The following is a 27,694-nucleotide window of genomic DNA, read 5'->3' on the forward strand; positions in this document are numbered from 1 at the left end:
AAGTTTGTGTTCTTCTAAAAAGAAGTTAAACGATTCAACATAAGCCTGCCTTCAAGTGTGTAAGTGTGTGCTCGTGCACACTAAATGGCTTCCAGGATAAGAAACAGATGGGACAACGATGGGAGAAAGAAAGAAAGAAAGCTGTATTAACGTCTACTAGAGGCCGAACTCAATGAGAGAGAGAGAGAGAGAGAGAGTTCTATTAGCATCTACGTCTGGCAAACAAAATGCGAATTACTTAGCTCAGTATACTTAATACAGCTTGTTGATTAAATCAGTTAGTCACAGATACAAAAGGAGAGTACTCTGTCCAAATTACTGTTGGGCCCACTGAATCCAAAGAAAGTTTGTACACCCCCCAGGTCAGAAGACCAAACAAAATAATACTTTGTCCAAATTACTGTTTAGCCCACTGAATCCAAAGAAAGTTTTTACACCCCCCCAGGTCAGACGACCAAACATTCTATTTGGCAGGTCTCCTCCACACATTTACATAGGGAAACTTCTGACCAGTAATCATGTATACAAAACGCAAGGTGTGTTGCCCCATTCTTTACAGTCTAATTTTTACACATCCCCAAACTGTACACTATTAACACCTTATTTAGACTGTCTATCCTATGCCATGTTGGATTGAAACAACGTGACTGTAGCTATGTGCCCATTCTTCATAACCTGATAGAGGTCATAGTTAGTATAAACAACAGCAGAATATAGAGAAGCAGCTAAAACTGATTTTCCCTACAGCAGTCGCTTAGTGAATGAAGAACTCTATAAAATGTTGACAAACCTCAAGCGCAATGTTGCGATAGCTGTATACAAACGTAGGGCCAAATGGGTTGCTTACAGAACCCTGTGTCTGTATTGCAGCACGGCCACCATCTCCAAGCAGCTCCTGCATACACATATAAAGAGCCATGGTGGTCATGCTACGGCAAAAAATCATATAATGGGCCTACAACCAGCTATTAACTGCATTATATATTGCCTAATGTTGACATGAGCTCCTTTTTCAGGCAACTGCAGCTCCCTGTACTAAGTGACTGTCTCCCTTGTTTGCCACTCACAATACCTTTACTTGATTCCACTTTGTTTCTGGCAGTATGTAGTTTGAAGAGGCTTGAATGTCCCCATCATCAGCTGCTGAAAGAAACACAGCCACAATAAGATGAAGGAGAAAGAAGTGATGGATCCAATTAAAGCACACAATTCCTTGAATGGAAACCAAGCTTTTATTCTACCCCCAAACTCTTAAGGACCTAGACACACACATGGAGGTAGACACACACATGGAGGCTTCACCATTTAGGCCATCAAAGGATCTTGTACGCTCTCACTCTCTCTTTCTTTAGAGAGCCAGGCATCCCCACCCCAGAGATCCGAACCCTCCACCCACCAGCTGTAGATTCCAATTTAATGTTCCACCAACTCAAAGATAGAAGCTTGCAAGGAGCATAGCCATTGGGATTCCAATTGTTTGCAAACAAAAGAGTCCCTAAAGAATATACATAGGTTATCTAGAAACAAATCTACCCAGCAAGTGACATCTTCAAGGTGGTACATCCCCTTTTTGATCTTGGGCCAAGAAAAGTCCAATTGTTAAGCTTATCAAGTCTATGACCAAAACTGACCTAGGAAAAAAACCTTTAGGTTTCCACGCATGTAATCGGAAGCTCTTTCATTCTTACGACTAGAATAGGGAGGAGCCTTTAAGGAAGAAAGTATGTATAGTTCTCATCCAAAAAAGTTTACGAGGCCAAGCTTCTTCATAAAACTCCTTTAAGTTTGTAAACTAACCCTCATTGCTTTGTAGATTTCAAGGAAGCGTTTTGACACGGTCCCACGTCAAAATTGGACATGCTAATTTCAATGAATTTGGTCCCAAGGGAATAAGGGCCATCTAGCATTGTATGAGATTATTGTTGGGCAACAACATGCGAGCAAGAGATGGTTAGATAGAAGAAATTAGGAGCAACATAGAGATGAAACAAGGGTACCCACTATCAACCACCTTTGGCTTGTAGATGACCAACTTGAGGGGCATTTCAAGCAGAAAGGGAGGTATTGGCACCACTTTGGCTTTGGTTATGGTGACTATGGTACTTCAAGCAAATGATGTAGTCTTTCCTACTTCCCTCCACCCCCCGCCCCCACCCCCCCCCCCCCCCCCCCGGGGGCAGGAAAAAGATCCTTCTATTAGTTACTAATATAACAGCCAAATGGCTAAGTACAAACTCGTCCCCAAATGGGAAGCGAGAGTCAAGATACATAGTGGTTGCGTACTTTAGGTACAGTACAGTATGGTACGGTATGCATACGAGTACGTAAAGTACACATCAAAATAAGTACTTTAAGTACATTAACTTTTTTAAAATAATGTATATATAATTAAAAATATATGTTATAAACCTTGGTGCCTTTAGAGGTGGAAAAACGACTCTGCTGAGCTAAAGAAGTGAGGGAAGTGGTCGTGAGAGCTCGAGACTGAGCTCGAGTGACTTGTCTATCAATGCCCTCAAGCTCTCTGTGAAGCTATTTGTGTATCTCCTTCGGCTCATCACGTACGATGTCACTCTCCAGCTCCTCAACATCAACCTACATACCATGTATTCACTAGTAGTTATTAGTGACTAGTCACTTTAAACTTTTTTTTTTTAAAGTACGTGTACGGAAAGCACGGGACCGGTATGATACCTATTGAAAGTACTGAGCGGATGAGTATGAGTATGGAATGCAACTATGAAGAGGAGAATGCTCTTCTCCTCCAGCTGGCCACTCTAGGAGGAGAAGGCTATCTCATACAATGGGGGGAGGGGGAAACAACCACAGGTGGTCTAGAGTGCCAAGTGGGCTCACCACCACTATTGGTGAGAAAGGGACCGTGACACCCGATCCTCCGGAAGGCCCCCCCGTGCTTCCGCATGCGGTCTAAGCCACCCTAAAGCTACCCCCACTAACCACAAAGGGTATGATTGATATCGAGCCAGATACTCCGGATGGACTCCGTTGGCGCCTTTGATGGCTTTGTTGCATCGAGCTCTCCATTTGTGCCACACAGCTATATTGCTACAAATCTCCCATCTCTGGCTAGAACCTGGAGTCCAGTGACCTGTAGGTGGAGCTGGAACTGGCTCTGCAGAAATACGAAGGTGAGAGACCTAAAGGGCTACCTTCCTCGTCGTATGGCATGACGACTACGGTCTCAATGGCCCAAGCAACTGTGCCCCACGTAAGAATGCCGACAGGAGCCCAATCCATAGAGGAAAGGCAGAGGTTCCTCTACCAAACCTGCTGAGCCTTCGGGCAATCCCAAAGACAATGACACTTGGGGATGCCACACCTCGGACATAATGCTCGTCTACCCCCAATGGCGAACCAAGTGCCAACTGCCAAGCTCCTAACCGCATCTCTATGAAAATCCATCTCATGCTCTGAGGCCAAGGGCCTCCCAAGATCGGGGTGCGGGCGAGGATCCTAGCGAGGAGGAAGTCCTTCCAAGGCTCACCACCCAAAAGAAGACCTCGAACAATCAGCTTGCCCAGCAGGGCACGACTCTGAATGGAGGGGTTGATGATGCCAAAGCCCCCTCTCCATCACAGCTGAATGATCACTCTCCAAACCACGGCAAGTCTCTCGTCAGTGCCAACCCACAGAAAGTTGCGGATTGAACACTGAACTTGAACAATATAGGCCTGGGAGAAAGACCAACAAGAGGTGATGTACCACATGGTGGCAAGGAGAACTTGGTTCGCCTCCACAACTCGGCCAGCTAAGGAAAGCCGGGTAAAACTCCAGTATATCACCTTCTTCTAAATACTCAAAAGAAGAGGGGCTAGCTGCTGCTCACGGGACATGTCAATGCCAACCTGGCATCCCAGGTAATGAACTAGAGTGTCCCTCCAGACCCACTGAAAAGCCTCAACTAGACGCCAAGTTGGAGCAGGCGATGAGCCAACCCAAAATCCACACAGCTTGTGCTAGTTGATATGGGCTCCAAATGCACGACAAATCGCCTCAGCGATCTCTGGAGGTTCCCTCATCCCCCGACAAGTATGCTGCCGTGTCATCCACGAACTTAGAATCAAGCAGCAGCTCCTGCACGCGGATGGGAAGACGCACTACCTGGAGCCCAATCTCCTCGGTGAAGAGAAAACTACTCATGGCCTCACCAACATACAAGAAGAGATATGGTGCTAGAGGGCACCCCTGCCGGACCGAGTGAGAAAGCGGAAATATGTCGCCTCTAGCTCCCTAAATAAGAACCTAGCTATGTGAAGCCAAGTAGAGTCCCAAAACACCTCGGACCAGCAAGCTGCTTCTCCAACAGGCGGCTGCCTCCCCTGCACAGCAGCTGCACTTCCTCCCCTACAGGTGGCTGCGCCTGTTTTCCTGCAGGCTGCTCTGCCTACACAGAGGCAGCTGCCACCACCTGAAGGCTACGCTTCAGCTCTGCTACAGCCGGCTGCTCCTCCAGGCCATCTCCTCTTCAGGCTACAGCCAGGCGGCTGTGCACTGCAGCCAGGCGTTACTGAACTGCACACCCAGGCGACTTCTGAATTGCTCCCCTAGGCGGCTGTGCGCATGATCACCAGCCTACGGCGTTTCCCTCTTGGGCAGCTGCACTACTAGTTGCTGCACTACACAGCAGCCGGCTGTGTATCCATCACCAGCAGGGTGTGTGAACATCTCCAACAAATTATATTCTGCAGCTAGGCCTTTTGTCCACCACCAGCAGGCTGTGCTCCAGCAGCAGGCGGCTGTCCACAGTATGTACTTCTCAGGCGGCTGTACCTTCCATGTGTAGCTGCTGTTCCTCCTTTTGTTAGTTGTGCTTCTGCAGCCAGGAGGCCATACTTTTCTTCAGGCAGCTACTCCTCTCGACATGCTACTGCATCATGGTGTTTTTCTCAAGTAACTACGTATTGACACCATGAATTTTTTGGTCTTCCAACTACAATCCACAAGTAAGTGAATTTCAGATTTAAGTAAAGTATTTTGTGATAAATCTGATAAAGAACTCTCTCCACGGCAACACCCGTTCGGTGCCGGGTAGTCCAAGCTATTGGAGAACCTCAGTCCAAAGGTGCTGAGATCGGGAGAGCCAGGTGTTAGTACGGGAGCGCCTGTTTGTGCGTGGTCCTGGAACACCGGTTGGGCGCTCTCCGCGGAGTCCAGTGAAAGCACAGGACCGTAGAGACTGGACCACGCTAGTGGTCGTTCTGCTTCGAACGTCGACTTCGAGCCTATTTGTTTGGTACTGTATTCATATGTACATGGACATCATCTGGTTCTTGGAACCCATGAAGCATTGTATTTGTTAAATACTCCCAATAAATATATCATATATTGAGGGGGGAGTCGGCCCGTTCCGGCCCTAGTGCTGGTGTCCATTTATCCATTTCATTTCAATTCAATTTCAAGTTGTAATTAAGTTGTCCATTTCAAATTGTGGTATTAAGTTGTGCTATTACGAGTGTGGGTGTCCAACAGAATCTTTCCCACTTGACGGGATCGGTTTCAGTTGCATGCACGAAAGCCTTGCTGTGTTGATCCACAACCCTAAGCTTGATTAAGACAGAGGAGAGAGAAGAAGAAAGAGATTGGTGTCAGGGTTTTCTTATATTTTTTAATATGGTACCAAAGGTTGCATAAATGCTTGTACATGCTTTAGGCCTTGGTCAGCCATGTGGTCCCCACTTCTGATCTTTTCTCTTCCTCATTGTTGGAAGGAAGCCTTTACTTCCGAGGAAGCCTATGCTCTGATACCACTGTAACCAACAGGGGACCCGGAACAAAAGAGAAACACTTCACATAGCAAACAGAGAGTAACAGTAGGAAGCCACCAAATATAAATAGACAGCACATTGAGCCGGAACGGCCAGGCCCTCATAGGAACTTCTTTATTACATAGAAGCTTTACAAAGAATCCAAGGTGAGAAAGCATAAAGCACCAGATTGTCCACAGTTCCTGAGCACCTTTCCACAAAGCGTACAGCTAGATCTTGGAGGTTGCAAGCAATGCACAAAAATGTGTGGTGTTGGGAGAGCTTAGCCAGTGAGGTTGTGCAAAGCTTTGTGACTATCCATGTGCTCAAGGGTGATGATCCCTACTATTGATTCCAGTTTTCACCACTTCCATTAAGTTAAAACATCCTCCATAAAATTAGCACAAGAATGATCCATTAGTGTAGAGGTGTAATTATAACTCAAGATGAAATCCAAATCTTTGTATTGATGCGTGTATGTTTTCTTCTCATCCTGTTATCCAAAAATTACAGTAAGTGTTTTGTCCACTTCAACTCCCATAATGTGCTCATATCACGGTCTCGTGACTGTGGTTGGGATGGGAGGCGGCCCCCTAGACTGCCGACAACGACAAGCTCTAGCGAGGTGTCCCATCTGTCGACAGATGAAACATTGGCCTGGGAGGCCAGAGTACTCAACTCTATACATAGTGGTTGAGTACTTTAGGTACGGTGCGGTATGTTACGTGTACGGTACAAGTATCAAGATAAGTACTTCAGGTACGCTCACGTTTTTTACTCTATATATATATATATATATATATATATATATATATATAGAGAGAGAGAGAGAGAGAGAGAGAGAGAGAGAGTAAAATAAGGAATTTCTACCATCCATACAAAATTAGCATGAAAGAAAATGGTAATGCTAAAATGAAAACTAATCTATTAACTACCGAGCAATGACCACTGACTAAAATAATTAAAAAACGGGCCAAATAAGTGTTGTACATTGAACCTCATGTTCGGTACGCATACCTTATCCGTACAAGGTACGGAAAGTATTCAAGGTACACATTGGATGAGTACGGGCACGGAATGCAACTATGACTCTGTGCAAAATATATATCCCCCCCCCCCAGACTAGGGAGCGAAAAGGTGTGAGGCACTGACCCCGGAGAGACAATGCAGATACGAAAGGATGGAATCCCAGCCATCGAACCGAAAAAAGGGGGGGGGGTGTTCCATCACTCTCCCGATAGCACCACCTATCATTGGGAGGAGAGTAAGGTATTCCTTCCCAGGACCTCGAAAGCAAACTATTACAGGTGTTACAGGAAAGCTTGAGACGCCAACCAAAGGGTCGGACGCCAGGTCGAAGCCATACTGCCACCTCACAAAGAAGGTATGGGCTGTACGCTGCAACGTGGCTCCATTGCATGACTGTGTCCGAAGCAGCCACACCCCAAGGGATGAATAGTAGTGATCTTTCCAAGCGCACCAAGAGGGCTTGCTTGTAACAGATCCCTAAACTGTTTGTGTGCTACCCACAATCTTGCATACCAAGGTGGAGGCCTCCAAAGAAGCAACTATCGAAGCAAGGAGCTAGAGATCCTCTTCTGAAAAAGAGAGGCAAGGGATGGTGGCCTCAATCGTGGATAATGGGGCGGCTGCCATGGAGTCCTCCTGGGGGTTCAAGACCAAAAGTTGACGAAACTTGCCACAGATGGAAATGATGTAGTCTTACTTGCTCATGAGGTGATGAACCGCAAACCAATTTCGGAAGGGACCAGGAAGAGTTGCTAAAGTATATATACCGTCATAAGGCCAGATGAATCTGAACTTACGAATAATTTTAAAAGAAAATAATTGCTGGTGTAAGCTAGGGGTATGCAGCCTTTTATATCCTTCAAAGGCAATGTTTCCAATTACACTTCCAGGATGAACTCAGCAAAATGCTGCTCTTTGATGCTTTAACTCCCCTTTTTTGGTTTTTTTTCTTTGTTGGGCCACACGACAGAGAAGGGGGGGGGAGGGGGGGGGGGGGCGCAATCCGATGGAATGGCCGGCCAAAGTAGGCTGTCAGTCTTCATGTGATTCCAGTGCCGCAAGAAGAGGGAAAGGAGAACACGATCCTTACATGGGCACTTCCCCCAAGCAAGAGCCTGCAGTGCTTCCCCCAACTCATTGATGGAGAAGGGAGAATCCAGAAAAGTACTCACAGCTGCCCATACCACCACCTTCGTGTGCTGCTAAACGCTCTGACTTGCATGCTCTGTTGCACTGGGGGAGGGGGGGAGTTAGGGTCCACTATGAGAAGCAAGCAGTAGAATCAAAGGTGATGGCCCAAACCCGAGGTGGGTCCGACTCCACCATTCCATCAGGGCCCTGAGGCTGCGCACATCGTCCTACCTGTGATGTGGTCCTGTGGTGGCCAAGAAGAAATCACTTCAAACTTCATCCCCTGCCTAGGTCCATAAGGAGGCTCTAACATGATATCTGTACTCCAATCTCTTGTCCTCCAGGGCACTAAGGGACATGCGGGCAGCGGCCATCTATGCACCAATCCAGTGGTTGTTGGGGGTCCACTCCTCAAGGCACTGAAGAGAAGCAGGACTGCGGGCACAGACCTCTCTTTTGCTCATGGAAGGCTTGAAGTCTGTCCTCGGCCGCCGCCTGAAGAATCTCGCTAACCTCCTGTAAAGCATGGGCCAATTCAAGGGCAACGATGCCAAGGCCAAAAGAATAAGCCTCCCATGCCTCCTCAATGCTCTGGCATATCTCTATTAGGAAAAATAGTGGTGTAATGTACATGATATATTAGGGATAGTACACATAAATAAGTGCTAGGGGCACAATAGGTGTTAGGATTAAATGAATGGTTATAGACCTTAGTAAACACTTATATTAGTATAGGTACACATAAGTGTACATATGGCATGAGAGCATTTACTTGCCATATCCTTTCTATACATGTGTCATTATTACTACATGCAACCTGAACCCTGGTCGTAACAGGGTCTTTAGGAGACGTTTAATATAACTTTCTTTTTGTCTTTCTTTCTCTCTCAAGATTTACAAGAAACATTGAACAGCATCAAGTCTGTGGTCCAAGAAGATTTGTGTAAGCAAGTCACAGCCGAAGTCCAGGAAAAGGAACTCAGGCAGTCGAAGGCCAAGAAGCTGGGTCCACAATGGATGGGTAGATTGCACACGTTAATAAAATCAATCTCTCTCTCTCTCTCTCTCTCTCTCGATTTACAAGAAACCGTGAACAGCATGAAGTCAGTGGTCCAAGAAGATGTGTAAGTCAGTCACAGCCGAAATCAAGGAAAACTGAGGCAGTCAACGGCCCTTCATATCCGCGTGGGTAGTTTACGTGAAGATGGAGAAGAGGAGGGATTCCTAGATTACCAATTCGCCAAAACACCAATGATAGATTGGGATCATTGCCGTGCCAGCATTTCACAACAAGGTAATCATGCAATAGTCAACTACCCCACCAAAGCCCAGAAGATCGAGATTCTCATACAATCAAAAGTACTCAAAGACACAAAGATATGGATCTCTGAAGAATTGACTCCAATGCAACTCAAGAGAACGCCGACAGAATTAGTCCAATGTATGGCATTCTAGATATGCTAGAGGATTAGATTAGTGTGATTTTCTTTTGTTCTCAGTCTTTTATTTGCTTGACAAGATATTTGGCTTAAGACCTTCATGGTCCTTGTATTACATCTTGGTCTCATGGGTCACTTTGGCCTTCCGTAGAAGTTAATATAAGTTTCTCTCTCTCACGAGATTTCATGGACACTATATGTTCACATCATTTCAGTCTCATAGACCCTTTGGGTCTTTTGAAGACGTTAATATAACTCTCTCTCTCTCCCTCTCTCTCTCTCTCTCTCTCTCTCTCACAGCTGTGTTGTTTTGAGGGGGAAAGGGGGGGTAAGCATGCATGTGTATGCCCACACGTGATATGCACAAGATGCAAGGCCCTTCCTGAATTTTATAAAAGATGGAGAAGTGAAAGCATAAGCTAATCGTAAGCAAAAACAAAGTCAAAAGATGTGTTAAAATTGCAATGGACAAGAAGAGTTTTTCAAAAAAACTTACAAGATGGACAATGGATGATGAAGTTACACTTGATGTAGGAGTTGAAATCAGTATGGCCAGGAAAATTCGTGTGCAGGATAAATTTCTTGATACGATTCGTCTAAATTTATCAAACACCAAAGCTCAAAAGATGATATATAAACGCATAGCTGAGCAAGCTATCAATAGACTAAACAAAATATATCATCACCTGGCCATCAAACAAGATATCGATCCCTCGTGAGAAGTAATTATAAAAATAATCCCCACATAATGTTGTCCTTGGTTTAGAATCAGATGCCGAATGAATCACCATTGGATCCACCTATCACAACTCCACGATTTATAGATAAGTAAATGCTAACCAAAAGATAAAAGTAATGCTTATTTTAGATAATGTAAGTAGAAAAACTCAAAAGTTTGCAGGATTCCTTACAAACGAATAATACCTGCTTTTTATGGATTCCACAAGGTCGACCTAGCTCCACCCAAACATCCTGAAAATCAATTATTAAATGTAAAATTCCATGTGTGTTAAAAATCAATCACCAAGTGTAAAAGTCAATCTTTAAAAAGTATTGGAGCTATCTGCGTGGCAGCGTGTCCCCCCCCCCCCCCCTTCTCTTCCTCCCCTCCCTCTCCTTTTCCCGCCTACGCCCATAGAGGAGGACTGTAAGGTCTCCTTAGACCTAGCCCTGGAACTATCTGACGTAGGAGCGAGGCTTAAGGCTCACCTCCCAGCCATAGAGTCCTCCAGACTCTCCCTCAAGCTAGAGGCTCCTTGGAAAAGCTACCCCGCAGTAAGACCTGGCATCCCATACCACCAGGCCACACCCTCCAAGTGTCGTGTCGCGGTGAACATCCCCAATGGGCCATGCTCAACAATTTCCTTTTCCCACCTACACCCATAGAGGAGGAATGTAAGGTCTCCTTAGACCTAGCCCTGGAACCATCTGACGTAGGAGCGAGGCTTAAGGCTCACCTCCCAGCCATAGAGTCCTCCAGACTCTTCCCCGAGCTAGAGGCCATAGCTACATCCTTGGAAAAGCTCCCCCGCAGTAAGACCTGGCATCCAATACCACCAGGCCACACCCTCCAAGTGTCGTGTCGCGGTGAACATCCCCAATGGGCCATGCTCAACAATGTCAAACCAAATGATCGTAATAACTTATGAGCCTAGGTTTCACTTACATAAGCCACTAGGCTTTATAATTAGCCTCAGTGCTTTTATAAGCTTTTAAGCCTATAATTACTTATAACTATGCCTCCTCTTCCCACATTAGGGATATCTCCCCACCACTACGTGCCCGATGTCCAGCCTCCAACTTGACCCCACGCTAGTGTGCACCTATCCTGGATGTAACATACTTCCCCCCTTAAGAACCATTTTTGTCCTCAGCAATGAAGCCGAGGTATTGGGCTTTAAGATTCCTCACAGATACCCATGTAGCCTCCCCCTCAGACCTTCCCCTCCAGTAAATCAAATACTCATCATAAGCAGAACGTCTTGAATGCTCAGTGCATTGATCCGAAACTGCTCCTGGAATGTAGGCGGTTCATTCTTCCTTAACTAGTTCTTGAATGAAAACCATTACATCAGAATCACCTGATCGTGCTTTCAGTCTACTCACATAACGGACAAGATGAATCATAATCTCTCGAGGAAGTTAGGGGTGGTACGCAACATCACTTATCTTCCATTCGATACTAAACGGACCGCACAAACCAGGAAGACAACATGTAATGTTTCCCTGTACGCATAGTATTGGAATCTTTAGGTATTCTCAGGTACACCCAAGAACCAACGTCAAAGACCCTCAAAGTTAGTACAAGTCTGAGCTCAATCTTCAGCCATCATTACACTCTCCCTAGCAAGGTTAAGCATCTCCAGCGTATCCTGCAAGAAATCTCTGGTTTGCCAGTCTTGGAATTTACTCAACCTATAGCAATCGGTGATCGTGGTTGAAAACCGTATATAAGCATAAAAGGACTGAAGCCTGTTGCCGAATGTTTATTAGTATTGTATACAAATTCAAGTTGTGGACGGTACCTTTCCCACTCCGATTGCCATTTTGAAACAAAGCCCCATAGCATATCTTCCAAAGTCTAATAAGTTCGTTCAGCTTGACCATCACTCTCTAGATGATAAGAGGAAGACATACTTGACCTAGTTTCCAAATCCTACAATGAACTTAGGGCCGCAATCACTCACTATCTCCTTAGGCGAACCATAAAGCATGTATAATTGGTCTACAAAATAAGCAGTTGATTCATGTCAAATCCCCACGGATCCCCTCGTGATCGATCTTGGTTCGAAACGCGAATCCTGCAAACAAACGAACAAACAAACAAGCAAGGGGGTGCAGGCCTGACTCACCTCCCAACCATGACAGCCGTGGGCAAGCCCACAGTCTTGGCTGTTCCCACCGAGCCACGAGCTGAGCTAACTAGGTTGACGTACCGACCAATCTCCTCCTCGCGACGTCCCATACCGCCACGAAGCTGCCCTCGCGGGCCTCGAGACTGCTGTCGGCCTCGGCTGCGTAAAGCAGGTGCACGTCTGCACTAGATCCAGGCTCCAAGACCATAGAGCTCTCACAAACTCGCGAGACTCTCTATCATACAATAACTAACCTTGGCCACCCTTTTATAGGCTCTTGGCCGGTCATCGGGCGTCCACACTTGACCGGCCGCCTGTCCATACTTGGGTGCCCGCCCGTTAGTATTTCCCTAACTCAGCTCGTCAATCAGCCTGCCTAGTTCCAAGCTTCCCCAAGCCTCGAAACTAGTCTTGCATGCGTATAGCACACGGTAGATACACATTGTGCACATGACATACTCCCCTTCCTCTAAGAGCTCACTCCTGAGCTCACTAAAAAGCCAGGGTAATCTCTCTGAAGAGAAGTCAATGTCTCCCACGTAGCGTCCTCCTCAACACGATCCTTCCACTTGATCTTGTATTCCGTGATAAGCGTATGACGCAATCTTCGTTCACGAAATCCAAGAATCTTTTCAGGTTCGTGCGGAACAAATGTCATGTCCTGGACATCTATAATTTCTTGAGGAGTAACTAACTGATCTGCTCCACCCAGTACTTCCTTAAGTCTACTGACATGAAATACAGGATGAACTTTCACATGAGAAGGCCAATCCAATTCATATGCAACTGAACCAATCCGTCGTGTAACACGAAATGGTCCACAGTATCTAGGGGATAATTTCGGAGATCGACCTGTCCGTAAAGTCTCAAAATCTTTCGGAACTCGCAAATACACCATCGTTCCTTCAGAGAACTCTCTAGGTGAACGATGTCTATTAGAATAAAACCTGTCTCGGTCTTGAGCACTTCTAATAGATTCCTTCGCAACTTGTAACATTTCCTGCATATCTTGCAAAAAATTACGTGCTGCATCATGCTGAAGTCCTGAGAATCCTACTGTAACAGGTGATCTAGGTTGAAAACCATACATAAGCATGAAAGGACTAAACCCTGTACTCGTATGCTTAGTACTGTTATATGCAAATTGTATCATAGGAAGATAATCCTCCCATGAACTCTGTCTTTTGGATACATATGCTCGAAGCATATCCTTCAAAATCTGATTCACTCTTTCAATCTGGCCATCAGATTGAGGATGATCAAAGGAACTCAAATTCAAAGTTGTTTCCAACTTCTCAAAAACAAGTTTCCAAAAATCACTCGTAAACTTAGAGTCCCTATCACTGACTATGTCTTGCGGTAACCCGTACAGTCTAAACAATTGCTCGATAAACTGCCGAGCTAATTGCGTAGCTATAATAGTCTTCCGGGTCGGTAAAAATCTAGCCATTTTTGTCAAGCGATCTACCACAACCCAAATAGAATCGTGGCCTTGATGTGTTCTTGGCAATCCGGTAATAAAATCCATGGAAATACTTTCCTATTTATTACCTGGGATTTGTAAAGGATGCAACAACCCAGCCTGTCTAAAGCGTTCAGCTTTATTTGCCTGACAAATCTGATACTTGAGAACATAATCTTCTACATACCCTTTCATCTTCGGCCAATAAAAAGTGTGTTTCACTAATGATAGCGTCCTGTGTACCCCACGGTGTCCAGCAGAAGGGGCGTCGTGACACTCCTTAAGAATCTTGGACCTAATGTCCGGGATCTATGGTACACAAATTTTGTCATTACGGAATAGCAAACCATTTCGAATCATCCACTGACCTCCTGCAGCCTGAATGGTAGACTGCTCAGTCATCGAGTCTTGGTCAATCAATGAGCTCCCGTCCTGGATCTTCTGCCAAAATGGACCAAAATAACTATCAGTCCTGCAAAGCCCTCTCAATGACTGAAATAAGTCAGTAGAAATCTCGGTGAACGACAAAGTATTCACCTCTCTAATCCGACTAAGCGCATCTGTAATACTATTCATGGACCCTTTCCGATAACGGATCTCAAAATCAAAATCTTGCATTAACTCTGCCCAACGAGCTTTCCTGCCTCTCAAATCATCTGCATCACACACATACTTGATTGACTGATGATCAGTCAATACCACAAACTTGGAGCCATATAAATAATGTCTCCAAACCTTGAGAGCATGAATCACAGCATAAAGCTACTGTTGAGCTATCTTCTCTTCGGTATGGCTCACCGAGTTATCCGGACCTCCCAGATCTCTTGAGCTGTCCTTGCGCTGTTGCCAATTTGAACTAGCTACAAGATCTTTCCAAAAAAACAATCTTCTTAGCAAAGCCCTTGAAGAGAAAGATAAAGATCAATCGATATCTCAGCTGACAAGGCATTAACCTCAAGAATCCAACTAAGTGCATCTGCAACTCAGTTGCTAGATCCCTTGCAATATCATATCATCGACGTCCAGCACACAGACTTTACCCTTTCACATTAACAATCCATTATTAATGGAATCCTGTTTGAGCTATCTTCTCTTCGGTATGGCTCACCGAGTTATCCAGACCTCCCAGATCTCTTGAGTTGTCCTTGCGTTGTCGCCAATTTGAACTAGCTACAAGATCTTTCCAAAAAAACAATCTTCTTAGCAAAGCCCTTGAAGAGAAAAATAAAGATCAATCGATATCTCAGCTGACAAGGCATTAACCTCAAGAATCCAACTAAGTGCATCTGCAACTCAGTTGCTAGATCCCTTGCGATATCATATCTCAAGATCAAACTCTTGCATGAGTTCCACCCACCTGGCTTTGCGACCAAGCAAATCTCCTTGGTCACAAATGTACTTCAAGGAATGATGATCAGTCCATGCAGCAAACTTGGAACCGTAGAGTTAATGTTTCCACTGAATGATTGCTAGCAACTCTTTCTCTTGTGTCGGATACCGCATCTCTGCCTCAGTGAGCTTGCTCTCAAGGCAACGGGCCAACCATCCTAGAAAAGAGTTGTCCCTATGGCAAAATCACTAGCATCTATCTCGACGACAAACGGTTTGCTAGGATCCACTAAATGCAACATAGGTACTGTCGTCACCAACTCTTTCAAAGCCTCAAAGCTCCTGTTAAGGACTTCATTTCAAATAACCGGAGGACTTTCTTGCCCTTCTTTTTCATAAGTCCCTTAAGGTATCCAACCACTCGTGCAGCCACCTTGGCATAATTTTTGATAAACTTTCGAAAGAAACCAGTAAAACCCAAAAAGGATTTCACTTGCCGTGTAGAACACAACACTAGCCACTCAAGAACTTGTCTCACCTTGTCTGGGTCTACACGTATACCATCCTAAGTGTGATCCAATGTCACATGCACTCTGCACTCAGTGCATGGTGACGAGATGGCTCATCATCAGAAGTGCATCAGTTGTACAGTTTTAGAACCCAATAGGATGATAATTGTCGTACGCCGTGACCCCATTGTACATCCTCAGTCCAGGATAAGTCAAGCACGAGCTACGTAGGTCATTCCTCAGCCTTAGTGGGTCAGTCAATCAGTCAAGTCTCTTAACCCACTTGGAGAGAATCATTCATGCATGTAGAGTCAGTAGAAGCCTGAGGGTTTGCATCAGAAAGCACTCTGCATCCTGCATAATATGCATTCATATGCCTGTGCATCATTTAGAACATCCCCGAAGCCTTAGGGAATTTACTGGGATTTATCTGGTATTTTTTCCATATTTATTAGTATTTATTTAGCATTATTTGCATTATTGGGCATTTATAAATATTAGCTTTATTAAATGACCAACCTCCAGTTAGTATAAATAGGCTTGCCTAGAGCCTCTTTTCTCATTCAGTCTTCATTGTGCTAAGAGCTCTCCTCCTTCTTGCTTTCAGCCCAAGACTAATCCAGCCCTAGAGCCCATAAGCTTGCTTCTCCGTGCCCTTGAGAAACCCTAGCTTCAGTCAGCCCTAGGCGCCTGCTATCAGCCTCCAATCAGCCTGTTTCAGCACCAAGGCAGCCCTGATTCAGTCCTCTACAGTCACCAATTCAGCAGTACATGCATGCATTTCTGTCCAGCAGCCTCAGGACCTCAGCGTTTTTGTCCGGCAGCTTCAGAACACCTGCGTTTTGCAGTCCAACAGCCCTACAGGTCTGCGTTTCAGTTCCTCAGCACCTCTACACTTCAGCGTTTCTGTCCACAGCAGTTTCCAGCCCTGAAGATTCAGTCTACAGCAGTTTCCAGCCCTGAAACTGCAGTTTGCATCAGTGTCCAGCCTTCTATGCATCATCCACACATGCAGCAGTCATCTGGTGAAGGTAACACAGCATTCATAAGTGTTTTCAGCATTCTAACATAGTGTAGAACAGTCCACCTTCTTCTTCTCTCAGCCTCAGGTGTGCAGCCTTTCCTCATGCCCTTGGGAAGAGTGCATAGGCTCGAGATCAGGTCATCGAGGTGTTTCTACAGCAGTGTACAGATCAGCCACTCTCCGATCCTCCGAGATCTTGCGTTTGGCTTATCTACAGTCCACAGTCATTCTCTCTAAAGAAATAAAGCAAATACTATCTCGTTATCAGGATAGGGGGCCCTTCCGTGGGTAATTAGGGACCCAATCTGGTGTACAGTTCTCATCTCTCTCTCTCTCATCTCTTTAAAAGTTTGAAGTAATGAAATGGATTGCTAAACTCACGAAACTCAGGATACAGAAGACGGTGTGAGCATTTGTGTGACAGGATCATCCAATGCAAAGACTTCCGCTGCATATCACATTGGTATCAGATTCAGATTATCCACACACACCGTATCCTAGCGTGGGGGCATCCTTGGATGGTTAGATTGCGTTCCGGCACGACCACCGACTTCAGCATCATGTCTACAGGAGAGAGTACTCATCAGCCGGAAGACGTCTCCCCCGAAGGAGACCTTGTCCTTCCGCCTACAGCAGACACCATAGCTCTTCTTAGAGCTCAGAACCACCTACTCATGGAGAGTCTCCAACTCTTGGAGGCAGCAGCAGCACGTCCTTCTACACCTCCAGCAGCACCCGACTACATCTCCCTCTTCTTTCAGATGGAACAACAAAGGAGAGAGGACGAGGCCCGAAGGAGAAGAGAAAAAGAAGAAAGACGGGACTATGAGGAAGCCCAACGCAGGATCGACGAAGACCGGCGTCAGGCTGAACTCGCCGCTCGGGAACACCAACGTGAGCTTGATCGAGAACGTATGTTACTCGAACACCAACGGGAAAAGGAGGCCATACACTTGAGGTATCAGCAGCTCTCCTCAGTCTCCCCAGTCATAGGTGCCAGCAGCCCGCAGCCCGCAGCAGCATCAACCATCATCATTCGCAGTCAACCAAATTTCAGTAAGTATGATGGTAAGTGTGATCATTCTTCAGTTAATCAATTTATTCATCAGTTTAATGCTCATTTTCCTTTAGCTAAGATCACAGACCCACAAGACAAAGTCCACTTAGCGGCTCCCCATCTCACCGGTGAGGCAGTCACTTGGTGGCAGCATTGGTCTAGTATTCATATAGACCAGGCCACAGGTGTCACAGCCTTTGACTGGGACATCTTTGTCCATGACCTGAAGACCAGATTTCTCCCGCCCCAGTACATGACTGGTCTGAAAGACGAGTTCTATGGACTCAGACAGAACGGATCCCCAGTGCTTCAGTTTTCCGGTAAGGTTATTACTTTAGCACAGCAGTTAGGGTTATCTGAGCAGGCCAAGATGGAGCAATTCATTCGTGGATTGGACTCCAACATTCGGTTCACAGTTCGTAACTTTGAACCAAGTACATATGACCGGACTTTGACTCTCGCTCACAATGAAGAAATGAAGCTCAACGGGGGCAAGCCCAAGCAGACATCTCAGTCCAGTACCAAACCCCAGCACCAGCAATCAGCTGCACAGACAGGGAAAGGTTTATCCGACTTATGGCTCTGCCCAGGGCCGACAGTTTGTAGTCCTTTTCGATATGTTGGCTAATAAATTGAACTGCACTTTAGTCCCATAAAATCTGGATGTGGACGGGTTTACACCTGGTCTTCGCACCCACATTTCCCAGAAGGCACAGCAATTTGCCTTTGAAGTTCAGAAGGCCTCATTTCAACGAGATTTCATATCGTCTCCCCTCTGTTAGAGTGTGACATGATCTTAGGAATTCAGTGGTTCCGTCAATATGAGCCTATTCCCAATTGGGGGCAAGACACTTTTACTATTTGTAAAGGTTTTCCTGAGCCTGTCATGAAAAGGGGGGATAGAAGCATTCTTGGCATCCCATTGATTTCCCATCTCCAGGCCAGACGAGCTATCCGCAAGGGAGCAGAAGGAGCACTCCTTTATGTTCGTGCTCAAACAACCCCTCCCTTATGCTTAGGGACGATCTCCCGCCCAGTCTCCCACCCTCTCGCCTTGAGGACCATCACATTAATTTGGTCCCTAGATCAGATCCTCCTAGCAGGTTTCCCTATCGTCTTTCCAAGACTTTAGAGGGCGAGTTGGAAAAGCAGTTATCTGAGCTTCTCCGAGCCGGATTCATTCGGCCTTCTTCCTCCCCATTTGCTGCACCTATCCTATTTGTCCAAAAGAAGGACAAGTCTGCACGCCTTTGTGTAGACTACATGGCATTAAACAAACTCACTATCAAGAATAAGTTTCCTATGCCCAGGATAGAGTACATTTTGGAGCGTTTAGACGGTGCTAAGTTTTTCACTAAGATCGATCTCAAGAGTGGTTACCATCAGGTCCGCATTTTTGAAGCTGACATTCCAAAAACAGCTTTCCGGACAGAGCGTGGTCACTACGAGTTCGTAGTCATGCCTTTTGGGCTTACAAATGCACCCGCAACGTTCAATAAGATGATGTCTAGGATTTTCGCAGTCCACATTGGGAAGTGTGTTTTCATATTCCTTGATGACATACTAGTCTTCTCAGCCACTGCGGAGCAGCATGAGAAAGATGTGGAAAAAGTCTTGCAACTTTTGCGAGATAATCAGCTCTACATAAACGCCAAAAAGTCTATCTTTTGTGTTAAGGAAGTTCAGTATTTGGGCTAATCATCGGTTCCGATGGGATTAGACTGGACCCATCAAAGGTTCAAGAGATCTTAGATTGGGACATTCCTAAGACCGCCCAAGAAATCCGTTCATTCGTAGGTCTTTGTCAGGTCTATAGTACCCATGTCCATCAGTTTTCCAACCTTGCAGCACCTCTTACCGACTTGCTCAAGGGGGTGAAGACTCGCAAGCAAAAAGTCTCAGTTACAGGTAAGGCACTTGATGCATTCCGTGCACTCCAGAAAGCTGCCTCAGAAGCACCTGTATTAAAGTTAGCATCATGGGACGAACCTTTCGAGGGCATCACCGATGCCAGCAATATAGCCATAGGTGCAGTCCTCCAGCAGGACAATAGACCTGTGGCATATTACAGCAGAAAGTTGGATGTCGCCGAAAAGAATTATTCGGTATATGACAACGAGCTTTTGGGTGTGATCACAGCGCTCAAACATTGGAAGCCTTTTCTTTATGGACAGGCTTTCACAGTGAAAACAGACCACCAAGCACTTAAGTGGCTTCAGACTATGCCAAGTGCCCAGTGGAGTGATCGACAGGCCAGGTGGAGTCAAATCTTCCAACAGTTTGGAGGTATGATTGAATACATCCCTGGTAAGCATAACCCAATAGCAGATGCTCTCAGTCGAAAGTCCAGCAAGTCCAAGAAGCTACCATTCTCGAAATCACGGGGAAGGACTTGGATAGTATGAAAGACCAATATGTCGACTCCCCGAGTTTGGTACTCAGTATAGTTTGGCCCTCACTTCTGAGCCTGGCCACTATTCAGTACAGAACGATTGGTTGTTCTACAAGAACCGTCTCTGTGTTACTCGGGAAAAGCGTTCCGCTCTTCTCCACGATGCCCATGACTCCTTAGTTGGAGGACATAGGGGTATCAACAGTACCCTCGAGAAATTAGAACAATCCTTTTATTGGCCAAAGATGAGGCGTGATGTCTATGCACATGTACAAGCCTGTAAGATTTGTCAAAAAGTCAAGGTTCCCCATTCAAAGAATGGCAGGTTTACTTTAACCTTTGCCTATCCCCAACGGACCTTTCATCGACATATCTATGGACTTTGTAGGGCCTCTACCAGCATCCATTGGATCCCGTAACACTCAGTGTTTTACCATTGTGGATCGCTTTAGTAAGTTCTGCATGCTCATCCCATGCAAGCATACGGCCACAGCCGAGGACGTAGCCCGTCTGTTTCTCAAGCATTGGTATCCAATTTGTGGTTTGCCTAGCACCATAACATCAGATAGAGATTCCAAGTTTACCTCGCATTTCTGGAGGGCATTATTTGAAAACTTTGGAACTAAGTTGCAGTTGTCTAGTGCATTTCATCCCCAGACAGATGGCCAGACAGAAGTTTATAATCAATTGGCCTTTGATGTCCTCAAGTCATATTGTCATGACCAGCAGTCCAAATGGGAGCACTATCTTCCATTGGTCCAAGCTATCTTAAACGACACTCATTCATCCAGTGTCGGACGGACTCCATATGAAGCAACCTTTGGTCGCCGTTTTTCTTCTCTTTTGACGAGAATGGTGTCTCCATCTTTAGAGGCTAATAAAACCACGGAAGCATTTTCCGAGATTATTGAGTCAGTCAAGGACCGCTTGACCAAAGCTCAGGAAGCATATAGCAGACAGGCAAATAAATCTAGACGAGATGTCCACTTCAAGGAAGGGGATTGGGTCTATTTGCGTATCATGAAGCAGAGATTGAAACAAGTGGGCAAACGTTGTCCCAAGCTTTCATTCCGTAGTTTTGGCCCTTTTCCAATAGTTAAGAAGATAAGTGATGTCTCAATGAAGTTAAAGTTGCCTGCCAGTTGGACAATGCATGATGTTTTCCATGTTTCTTGGCTAAAACCATATGTTGGTCCAAAAGTGTTTGATGTTTCAGATAAACAGCAACCAGACGTGGTAGTCGAGGCAGAAGTTATTGAGCCTGAGCAGATCCTTCTTCATCGATGGAAGCATGGTTCCGGTCGACGGATTTGTCAGTTCTATACGAAGTTCCAAGATCGAGGCACCCACGAAGCCGTATGGCTCGACGAGGAGTTCTTCCAGGAGTACCCCCAGTTATTGGCGGACTACTTGAAGCCATGAACCTGCCGCCAAGCTAATCAGGAGGGAATGTCACATGCACTCTGCACTCAGTGCATGGTGACAAGATGGCTCATCATCAGAAGTGCATCAGTTGTACAGTTTTAGAACCCAATAGGATGATAATTGTCGTACGCCGTGACCCCATTGTACATCCTCAGTCCAGGATAAGTCAAGCACGAGCTACGTAGGTCATTCCTTAGCCTTAGTGGGTCAGTCAGTCAGTCAAGTCTCTTAACCCACTTGGAGAGAATCATTCATGCATGTAGAGTCAGTAGAAGCCTTAGGGTTTGCATCAAAAAGCACTATGCATCCTGCATAATATGCATTCATATGCCTGTGCATCATTTAGAACATCCCCGAAGCCTTAGGGAATTTACTGGGATTTATCTGGTATTTTTTCCATATTTATTAGTATTTATTTAGCATTATTTGCATTATTGGGCATTTATAAATATTAACTTTATTAAATGACCAACCTCCAGTTAGTATAAATAGGCTTGCCTAGAGCCTCTTTTCTCATTCAGTCTTCATTGTGCTAAGAGCTCTCCTCCTTCTTGCTTTCAGCCCAAGACTAATCCAGCCCTAGAGCCCATAAGCTTGCTTCTCCATGCCCTTCAGAAACCCTAGCTTCAGTCAGCCCTAGGCGCCTGCTATCAGCCTCCAATCAGCCTGTTTCAGCACCAAGGCAGCCCTGATTCAGTCCTCTACAGTCTCCAATTCAGCAGTACATGCATGCGTTTCTGTCCAGCAGCCTCAGGACCTCAGCGTTTTTGTCCAGCAGCTTCAGAACACCTGCGTTTTGCAGTCCAGCAGCCCTACAGGTCTGCGTTTCAGTTCCTCAGCACCTCTACACTTCAGCGTTTCTGTCCACAGCAGTTTCCAGCCCTGAAGATTCAGTCTACAGCAGTTTCCAGCCCTGAATCTGCAGTTTGCATCAGTGTCCAGCCTTCTATGCATCATCCACACATGCAGCAGTCATCTGGTGAAGGTAACACAGCATTCATAAGTGTTTTCAGCATTCTAACATAGTGTAGAACAGTCCACCTTCTTCTTCTCTCAGCCTCAGGTGTGCAGCCTTTCCTCATGCCCTTGGGAAGAGTGCATAGGCTCGAGATCAGGTCATCGAGGTGTTTCTACAGCAGTGTACAGATCAGCCACTCTCCGATCCTCCGAGATCTTGCGTTTGGCTTATCTACAGTCCACAGTCATTCTCTCTAAAGAAATAAAGCAAATACTATCTCGTTATCGGGATAGGGGGCTTTAGGGACCCAATCTGGTGTACAGTTCTCATATCTCTCTCTCTCATCTCTTTAAAACTTTGAAGTAATGAAATGGATTGCTAAACTCACGAAACTCAGGATACAGAAGATGGTGTGAGCATTTGTGTGACAGGATCATCCAGTACAAAGACTTCCGCTGCATATCACATCCAAATAAAGGAGCTCTGTTTTAAAAAAGTCGCACTTGGATTCCTTTGCATAAACCTTCTCCTGCCTCAATATTCGCAAGACAACCTTGAGATGCCCCACATGCTCGTGCAATGACTTACTATAATAGGAGGACATCAAGGAATACCACGACAAACTTTCCCAGATATGGACAAAGTAAATCATTCATCATTTGTTGCAAAGTAGCTGGAGCGTTGGTCAAACCAAATGGCAAGACCAAAAACTCATAGTGACCATACCAAGTACGAAGACCTGCCTTCAGCACATCCTCAGATCAAATCCAGATCTAAAGATATCTTGACCTCAAATCGATTTTCTTGAAGTACTTCGCTCCCCAAAGCCAATCCATGAGATCATCCATGCAGGGCAATGGATACCCATTCTTAACCGTGAGCTTGCCTTTTGTAATCCACATAGAAGTGCATTGTGCCGTCCTTTTTCCTGGACAAAAGCATTAGTGCCCCCATGGAGACTTACTTAGCCACACAAACCCCATGCTCGAGATAAGCCTATAATTACCTTTGAATCTCATCCTCCTCGATCTGAGTAAACTGATAAGGTTGTTTCGTGTAAGGCCAACTACCAAGCAATAACTCAATAGCATGATCCACGTTCCTCTCAGTTGGTGAACCGTCAAGCAAATCAGCTGGGAACACATCTGCGAATTCACATTTAATATCCTTAATGCACGAGATTCATCTGATTCTATGATGGTGTTGTCGATGTAACACATCTTACAATCAGAAGAGCCCACCCGTTAATCTTGAACCTTTAAGATATATTGCACTTAAACAGACTCAAACGACACAGATACACATCATTCTCAGACGATGTTAACTGTTCATTCATATCAATAGCTGATACCATAGGAATATCCTTCCTTGAGGAGGTACAAAATGGGGATCCTTAATTACAATATGATAATCATTACGTACAAAAGTAATGATATGGTTTTCAATCAATGTAGAGTTTTTATCCTTGAACCAAGATATTCCCAAAATTCCATCAACCCAATCAAGGGTCATGAGGTGGAAGTCAAGGTTCTCGCGATAGTCGCCCATACGCAACCCTAGGTTCGAAACTGTCTTGTCCCAAATCTTCGACGCCATGCTCAGTGCGAAGTTCACTTGGTACCTGTGGTTGGTGACTTACCACTGTTGGCAACCGCAGTTTATGCACCAAATGAGCACTCACAAAGTTAGACTTTTGTCATCATCAAAAATTCCAGATATCTACCAACCCTTGATCAAACCCTCCATCCTGAGGACATCATGCTAGCCGAAGGCCAAAGTACCCAAAGAGCATCCTCAAAACAAACTGTGCTCCATGTGGTGAATTTCAGTAGTAGAGATATGAGGATTAAAGGTTCAGAACCATCTTGTCCCAAATCTTCGGAGCCATGTCCGGTGCGAAGTTCACTTGGTACCTGTGATCACTCACCACTATTGGCTACTGCAGTTTCTACACCAAGTAACCACTCACAAAGTTATGACTATTGTCATTATCAAAAAGTACAGATACCTCCATCTTGAGGAGATCATGCTGGCCAAAGTCCAAAGTACCCAAAGAGCATCCTCAGCACAAACTGTGCTCCGAGTGGTGAATTTCAGTAGTAGAGATACGAGGATTACCTGAGATTTCATGAATAGAGAAACTTGCTCTTTGCTTCCGCCTTTTGGGCTGCCTTGCATTCTTGTCAAACCTTCTTTGTACTTTGCTGAGATTGATCAGTCGGGTTCGGATGAGCTTTTAGTACCACCATGGGATTCCTTTTTATTACCAAATCCCTGCTGAGGTTTTTGTGGAGTGTGCTTGTGACCATGGATATTATCATAGTTTTGGGCAAATTTAATAGCATCCTCCAAATTCTTGGCTCCATTCCTGGAGACCTTCAACTTGGAATCTGGATCTAACCCATGCATAAACATCCCCATGGCATGGAAAGGTTCCACTTTACACTGCGCCAAGGAAGTACGTAAGTCATTCAAGTATTGTTGAAGAACAAGCCTTATCCAAGTACAGAAGTCATTCAAGTGTGTGTGAACAACCTCTAAAAAGGCTTCATAGGTATGTGTGTGTGAACCTGCTCTTATGGGATGCATGTAAATATCTAGATATTATACCTGTACTGACCTAAGCAGTGACGTCATATAGGAGAGGCTCTAAGCCGATAAAAACATTGTACTTGAGTAAAGAAATATAACACAAGTCACATCATTTGAGTCATGCAAATCTATCTCTTAATTTGTGTTGCACAAGAAAAAAATTAGGGACGAAATTTAGCCATTTTCAAGGGTCTTCCAAAAAGTCTTAGGCTATTTTAGACCCAAAAAATGGTAACTTTTTAAATATATTAGTCCAAGGTAGCATTTTTGGGTAAATTTCAGTGAAAAAATCGCCAAATTTACACTAAAAGTGAGCATATATATTGAAAATTTTCAAACATTCGCCAAAGTTTCCTACAGACTCTTACCTTCTATCAAAGAAAGATTAGCCAACCCATCTCTACTTTGACCAAAGGATATTCTCCTTGTTTTTTACCCTGTTTGTGCATTCTCTCTCTCTCTCTCTCTCTCTCTCTCTCTCTCTCTCTCTCTCTCCAATGCCATAGCCATGTTTCAGCACAAGCCACCATAGCTTGTGTGTAGGCTTAACTCTAGGCCATAATTCAGCAGTTGGTATCAGAGCTTTGCCACCTACCACTTGCTGCTGCAGCCACTCTTAGCATCCAACTCGCCCAAAACTATTCACCGATGGATGCGAGTGGATGGAGGAGACTTAGCAGATTCACCTAAATTATTGCAACTTTATCTTGACGCCTTTGAGTTGGAGCCGACTCTTGCGACGGCTCATTCAGGTTCAGCAGAGCATGGGTCTGGAGCATTGCCTGATGCTCAAGAGGGGGGTAGCACCTCCACTCCCTTGTTATAGACGGGCTCAGTTTTTCATCTAGGAGTCGCTTGGTGACATCTTTGTATTCACCCGAGGTACTGAGGCTGACAGTACATCTGCTTATGGGACTTCTATGGTATTGTGTACTAGTTACATGAGATGGTAAAGTTGGGTATGGTTCATAGTCGGCCGCACCTTGAACTATAACTGCAACTATGGATAACTGTGTCTACAGCTATGGGTAACAGAAATGGTTTTTGCCTTTGGAACTAAGGTATGACTGAGGGAGATTGGGACAATGATCTTTGTCATATGGTTCTGGCTGTTCTTGACCACAGGATCAGTCAATTGGATTTTGTTATTGTTGGGGTAAAGGCGTTATGCCCACCCTTATAGTGTGTACAAGCCCATAAGTTATAGTACATAGTACACTTAGTACTTTTAATGTACTAAGTGCACTATGTGTACTAGTGCAATATACATGTGTGATAGGGGAGTCACACACTCATGCTATTGATGAGTTGACTTATCCCCACAACTCTCTCTCTCTCTCCCTTGTTCTCTCAATGTATGTCTCCCACATGAATTAACCTAACCCTAATTTTATCTCTCCCACACAACTGGTATCAGAGCTAGCAGCAAGTGACTGGCTTGGGTGTGTACACGCAGGCCGAGCAGGTTTCCTGCAGTACGAATAGCCTTGGTGAGAACCTTAGCGTGGAGCGAACACAAGCACTGAAACCGGCCTCTGATAGAAAACCAGAGTGCGGTAGGAGCAATCACCCGTCCACTTGTAGTCTAGATGAGAAACAAAACACAGATTGGAGCTAGAGTGCCCAAATCTGAAAACACAGCGACACCTGTTGGCCCCCAAAGCTTGGCGCCCCTTGCGATATTTCTTTATTCAATTAAAATAATATGAATGGCTGAGTACAACACAAAGACCAGCCAAGAGTTTACACCTGTAAGTCCAATCTGACGGCCCACAAATCCTTCTCAGCACAGAGGATCTATGCACACAGATCTGTGTTCTACAAACAACACACTGTGCCTCCCTCTGATCAGCCAAGATCACTAAGCAGGCCAGCCATGGGCATACATCTGGCATAACTCAAGTGCATGATACATCTTCTCAGCTCAAACATACATGTGCTGTCCAATCTCTGTCTCAACCCTTGTCAATCTGCCATACCCCTCCTCTCACAAGGGGCCAGATAACACATATCTGCAACAGACATCAAGTAGTAGAAAGAGAGATAGATGAACAGAAACAGAGCTTACCAAATTCAGCTCGTGAAACAACACTGGAGGAAGCAACAGCACCAATCTGTGCTTGCAGGCACTTGAATCCACAACCCTGCTTCACACGTGTGCTTGCACTTGCCTGTATCCTCCTCCTGATGCTCACTCCTATGCTGTCCTTGAAAGTACAGATCTGAAAATCAGCACAGTACCCGTCTGTACCGCCTCGGGATACGTGCCAGGAGTTGTACTTGCACAAACAGCCGGCTGTCCACTCTTGTACCTGCCTGAATCAGAGTAAACAGTCTGTCCAGCACTTATTTGCACCACCTGCAGCAGCCTGCAGCAACTGTACTTGCTGTACCTGGCTGTCCGTACACTATACGGCAGCCGTACAGTGCTGTACTGGCTGTTGTACCTGCTGGTACAGTCTGTCCAGACCCTGTGCGCAGAGAATCCAGCAGAGAGAAGAAGACCCGCCGCCTGTACCAGAGAGAGAAAGAGAGAGTGCTTACTCAGATCTGGCCGTACAGTGCTGTACGGCTGATCTACACTCAGAAAATCAGCAGCAGTACAACACAGCAAAACAGCAGTCGCCTCCCTTCTCCTGTGCTTTTCCTCGTTAGAATACATGCGCATGAAGGAACTCCCACTTTTGCTACACGATTCCCCAAAAAGGGAAGAGAGAGAGAGAGGAG

The 27,694-nt window shown here is 45.3% G+C and overlaps 1 protein-coding gene across 5 annotated transcripts in view; it reads right to left on the reverse strand.

Annotated features, from left to right (window-relative positions):
- Window positions 1-249: 249 nt before the first annotated feature.
- LOC147616397 (PHAF1 protein At3g51130-like) overlaps window positions 250-27,694 on the reverse strand; it is a 62,984-nt gene continuing 35,539 nt past the window's right edge. Inside the window, exons 9-14 of one of the 5 annotated variants that reach the window (XR_015262491.1) lie at window positions 10,289-10,336; window positions 10,051-10,164; window positions 9,861-9,960; window positions 1,068-1,140; window positions 791-895; window positions 250-675 (exon numbers count right to left, since the gene is read on the reverse strand). Coding sequence is in view for 3 of the 5 variants with exons in the window: in XM_086777468.1 (XP_086633594.1) it covers window positions 619-675; window positions 791-895; window positions 1,073-1,143; window positions 9,861-9,960; window positions 10,051-10,164; window positions 10,289-10,336 (495 nt within the window). In the remaining 2 variants the exon portion in view is untranslated. Of the gene's footprint in view, window positions 676-790; window positions 896-1,067; window positions 1,144-9,860; window positions 9,961-10,050; window positions 10,165-10,288; window positions 10,337-27,694 lie in introns of those variants that run through there. The other 4 variants (XR_015262490.1, XM_086777469.1, XM_086777468.1 and 1 more) reach the window with 4 other exon arrangements.

Source organism: Cibotium barometz, chromosome 38, assembly GCF_041138505.1.
Source record: "Cibotium barometz isolate CiBa-2024 chromosome 38, ASM4113850v1, whole genome shotgun sequence".
NCBI classification, from domain to species: domain Eukaryota; kingdom Viridiplantae; phylum Streptophyta; class Polypodiopsida; order Cyatheales; family Cibotiaceae; genus Cibotium; species Cibotium barometz.